The 3,912-nt window shown below is 36.5% G+C and overlaps 1 protein-coding gene across 1 annotated transcript in view; it reads right to left on the bottom strand.

The window, feature by feature from the left end:
- Positions 1–1,694: 1,694 nt before the first annotated feature.
- COL12A1 (collagen, type XII, alpha 1) overlaps positions 1,695–3,912 on the bottom strand; it is a gene marked incomplete at its 3' end in the record, with an annotated part of 63,270 nt that continues 61,052 nt past the window's right edge. The window contains exons 40-43 of the mRNA XM_009070026.1: positions 3,812–3,912; positions 3,205–3,351; positions 2,467–2,541; positions 1,695–1,834 (exon numbers count right to left, since the gene is read on the bottom strand). The exon at positions 3,812–3,912 is cut by the window's right edge and continues 39 nt beyond it. Of these exons, the coding sequence (XP_009068274.1) occupies positions 1,695–1,834; positions 2,467–2,541; positions 3,205–3,351; positions 3,812–3,912 (463 nt within the window). The remainder of the gene's footprint in view (positions 1,835–2,466; positions 2,542–3,204; positions 3,352–3,811) is intronic.

Here is a 3,912-nt window from a genome sequence, read left to right as displayed (position 1 = left end):
TATGTAGTGCTTATTCTCTGCTTCTGAGCAGATGTACAATATCTACTAAGCCTCTTCCAGTTTTATTTTTCAGGAATAAAAAGGAATTTGTCAATAGAATGTCAATAAAATTGACAAAATTGTATACGAAATTGTATACTTTCTTCCCTTGAATACTGAAATACAATCACTGAATATTTATTCCAAAATCATCATTTCATATTTTTTTATTTTGCTCCTTTGACTATTCTGTAAAATTGCTATATTATAGTATACTATTTTGATGCTGAATAGACAGGTATGTATTTGTTGAAATAAATTCCCCTTTTAAAATTATTACAATCCAATTCAAAACCTGAGATTGTTGTAGCTCTCTCAAGACATATGTGACTTCAGTATTTTACTAAACATTAGCATTTACATGTCTCTGTCACCTATATCGGGGCTTCTCTATCTCTAGGCTGGGGACCCATATATATTAGCAGGAAAAAAATATTATGAAACCAAAAAAAGACAAATGGAAAAGGAAATCACCCAGCACAGATTAGAGCTAAGAATGATAAAGAGTGTCTGAGAGAGAGCAAAGAATGAGAGCTATGTTTTCCTTAAAAAGTCTAGAGAGTTAAAGATAGGGAATCAAATACCTTAAAAATCCCTAGAAGATGAAAAGCAGATCTTGAACAACATAAATATTTTTGTAGTTACTGGGGAAAATCACTCTCACAATCTCCCACAAAAATAAATAAAAATACCCAAAAAACCCAAGAACCAACACCAAAGCAAAACACCTTCAGATTTCTAACCAAGGAAAATACATTGCACCTGCAGGTCACTGCAATGCTCCAGAAACACCATGTAAGAAATTCTCTCACATCTCATGTCATTTCTCTTTCACTTCATCCAGTGAAAGAGAAATGGTTGTGGGAACCTAGACAGATACTTCATCCAGCTTCTGATAAGTAGAAGAAGCAAGGCTTACAATAAAAAGCCTGACAGGAAATTATGTTGACATAACTATGATCAGTCCAGAATTCCTGGAAGTCAATTCCTCATCAGCTATCACTGTTCACCCTTTAAAGATGCACTAATTCATTAAAAAAGCCTTTTCATACTTTCACTATGCCCACTGTGGATTGGACCCATGCTATCAAACATGAGATGAAAAGGCTTCTGCAAGTGCCTGTTTCAAAGGGATTCTGCCTACTCTGTGCAGGATTCTAGGCAGCTTGACAATGGCAAGCCAGCTGGACCCTACATGCACAAGACTCCTTTCTTGCACTGAGAAAATAAAACATAACCCTCAATCAAAAGTCAGAATGTCCCCAAAACAGATTTCTGATATGACACAGACAAAACCTAGTGTACACCAATTAAGCAGTGTGCCACTTGTTCATGCCCTATACAGAGAAACAAAAATATGACATTAATCATACGTTACTCCAGTTTCTCTGCCTGGAGGATTCTCACACACTACAACTTTTGTATTTCAGAATATTAACCTTTCAGAACACACTGGATTCCATCTGTATTTACAAAATGACCAATATATTCGATAAATAATAGACATGCAAACATATATACATGCATTGTACAACAATCTGATACCAAAAAATGGCAGCATTCTAATAGAAAGTAAAAAACAGATGTAACTGTAGTAACTCAGCTTCATCTTTAATTTCCTTCCAAAATGTACCCAATGAAAATAGCAAACCTACCTGGATTCCAGCAGGATTAATCAAGTCAAAGGCTCCTACTGTATTAAAAACAAATTTCACTACTTTGTTGAAGTTATCATCTCCAATACTCCAGGAAGCATCAGTCAAGAATACTATGTCTGCTTTGGCACCTCTGCACACTGAAAGACCAGGAAAAGGAATGCTTAAAACACATTAATCATTTCACCATGAAATAAAGATCATTGCTTTAAAATGTGAAAATTCAAGAATGACAAATATTCAGCAAATCTTTATTACCACACAGTCAGCCTGGCAGAAGGCTAATGCTCAACTCAAAAACATTTATTAATATATTTCAAAGAAAAGTTCAAGAAATGAGGAAGAGCTCAAGAATTAAATGCAAATATTTTAAGATATGTTTTTTATCCTGAGCAGCTACCACAAAACATAAATTGTCTGCTGAGAGCAGATAATCTTACAGACTTGCTGCAGAGCTATAAAATATCATCATTTTTTTCACAAAATGTTTGTGTCTTGCTGTTCTAAACCAGGAAATATTTAAGTCTAGTCAAGCTCTAGAACAAAGGGATGGCATTGGGAAAGGTCTCAAACTTCAATTCCCTAAAATGCTATGCTAGTTATAAATCTATTTTAAATTATGAAAAATGGAATTAAGCTATGAAATAGTGCAGTAACTACATAAGTGCTATGCTAGTTATAAATCTATTTTAAGTTATGAAAAATTGAATTAAGCTATGAAATAGTGCTGTAACTACATAAAAATACTGAATAATTCTAAAAATAAACATACCATCCCGAGCTGGAGGGATTGTGGGAGGTGGAGGAGGTGTAGGTGGTGGAGTTGGTGCCTCTGTAGGTTTGAGGACTGAAATTAAATAATAGGTTTTTTAATATAAATTATTTCATTTAAGGAAAAACTCTAGATTATACATTACCACATAGAATGATTCTAATCTTTTCACACTAACATAAAAACTTATAATTGGCAAGGAAAACTTTCCTGTATTGCAAGAATAATGAGTTATAGCTATTGTTAAAACAATATCATTATATCAGGAACACTGTCACATCAGCTGAGTAACACTGCACTCTGATAAACCATCTATTTTCAGCCAAGTGCTAGGAAACACTTGGTTTGAAGAAGAGTATAGGAATTTCTCCTTCCCTCACAAACTCCATGTGATATAACACTGAGAGAAAGGAAAGATCACTTAAAAGAGATACTGAAAGCCATTAGAATCATAGAATTGTAGAATTGTAGAATCAACCAGGTTGGAAGAGACCTCAAAGATCATCGAGTCCAACCCTACCATGGTTAGTAGACCCTGGCACTAAGTGCCACATCCAGTCTCATCTTGAAAACCTCCAGGGATGGTGAATCCACCACCTCCCTGGGCAGCACATTCCAATGCCTGATCACACTCTCTGTAAAAAACCTCTTCCTAATATTTAGGAGAAGGACAAGTTTAACAGCTGAAACAAGACAAGTTCTGTAGCCAAAACCTGTTTCACAGTACCTATTACCCACCTGTATGCTCCCTCATAGAGACTGGAGGTCCCTCAAGGTTAGGGGTCTGAACAAAGACAGTAGCATTGTATTCTGTGTCTGGTGAGAGGCCAGTAAAACAGTGGCTCGTTTCTGATCCACGTATTGTGATTTCCTGTCCTCTGGAACCTGTCAAAAAAAAAAAAAAAAGCCCAATGGAAAGAAAGTTAGAACCCACTACCTCCCTTTTAATATGTGTACAAATAAGTGTAGAAATCAGAGAGCTCTTGAGAGGAGGTTAGAGCCAGTGGGACACCAGTCTTATTCTTGTCCCATAAAAGCCTTTCTAGAGCAAGATTGTGTGATGATTACGAACCCTGGAGCATACTGGAGAGTAACATTGCAGTGTACATGTGAAACCAGGTAACCAGCAGGTTCCCACTAATGAAAGTTCACTTGACAATAAGCAGCACTCCCTCTTTGCAGCTTTTCACCACTCCAGAAAAACAGGTTATGTTCAGAGCTTTAAAACTCAACTGGATACATCACGGCTTATAGTGGGTGCTTGCCACCATCCCAAAAAAGTGGTGCTGTCACTGACACAAGACAATTATGTTTCCAGAAAATGACGAAAAATAAAAGCACTTACCATCAGTTGGGTTCAGCTTCAGTCTGTAGGAAGTTGCTGACCGATGAGGTGACCATCGGATACAGAAAGTATCCCAACCCACTTTGTAAGTTGTTAGGTCA

This window comes from Acanthisitta chloris, unplaced genomic scaffold (assembly GCF_000695815.1).
Source record: "Acanthisitta chloris isolate BGI_N310 unplaced genomic scaffold, ASM69581v1 scaffold5912, whole genome shotgun sequence".
Lineage (NCBI taxonomy): Eukaryota > Metazoa > Chordata > Aves > Passeriformes > Acanthisittidae > Acanthisitta > Acanthisitta chloris.
Note: the sequence above shows the minus strand (reverse complement) of the source record. Positions and strands in the feature narration are given on the sequence as shown.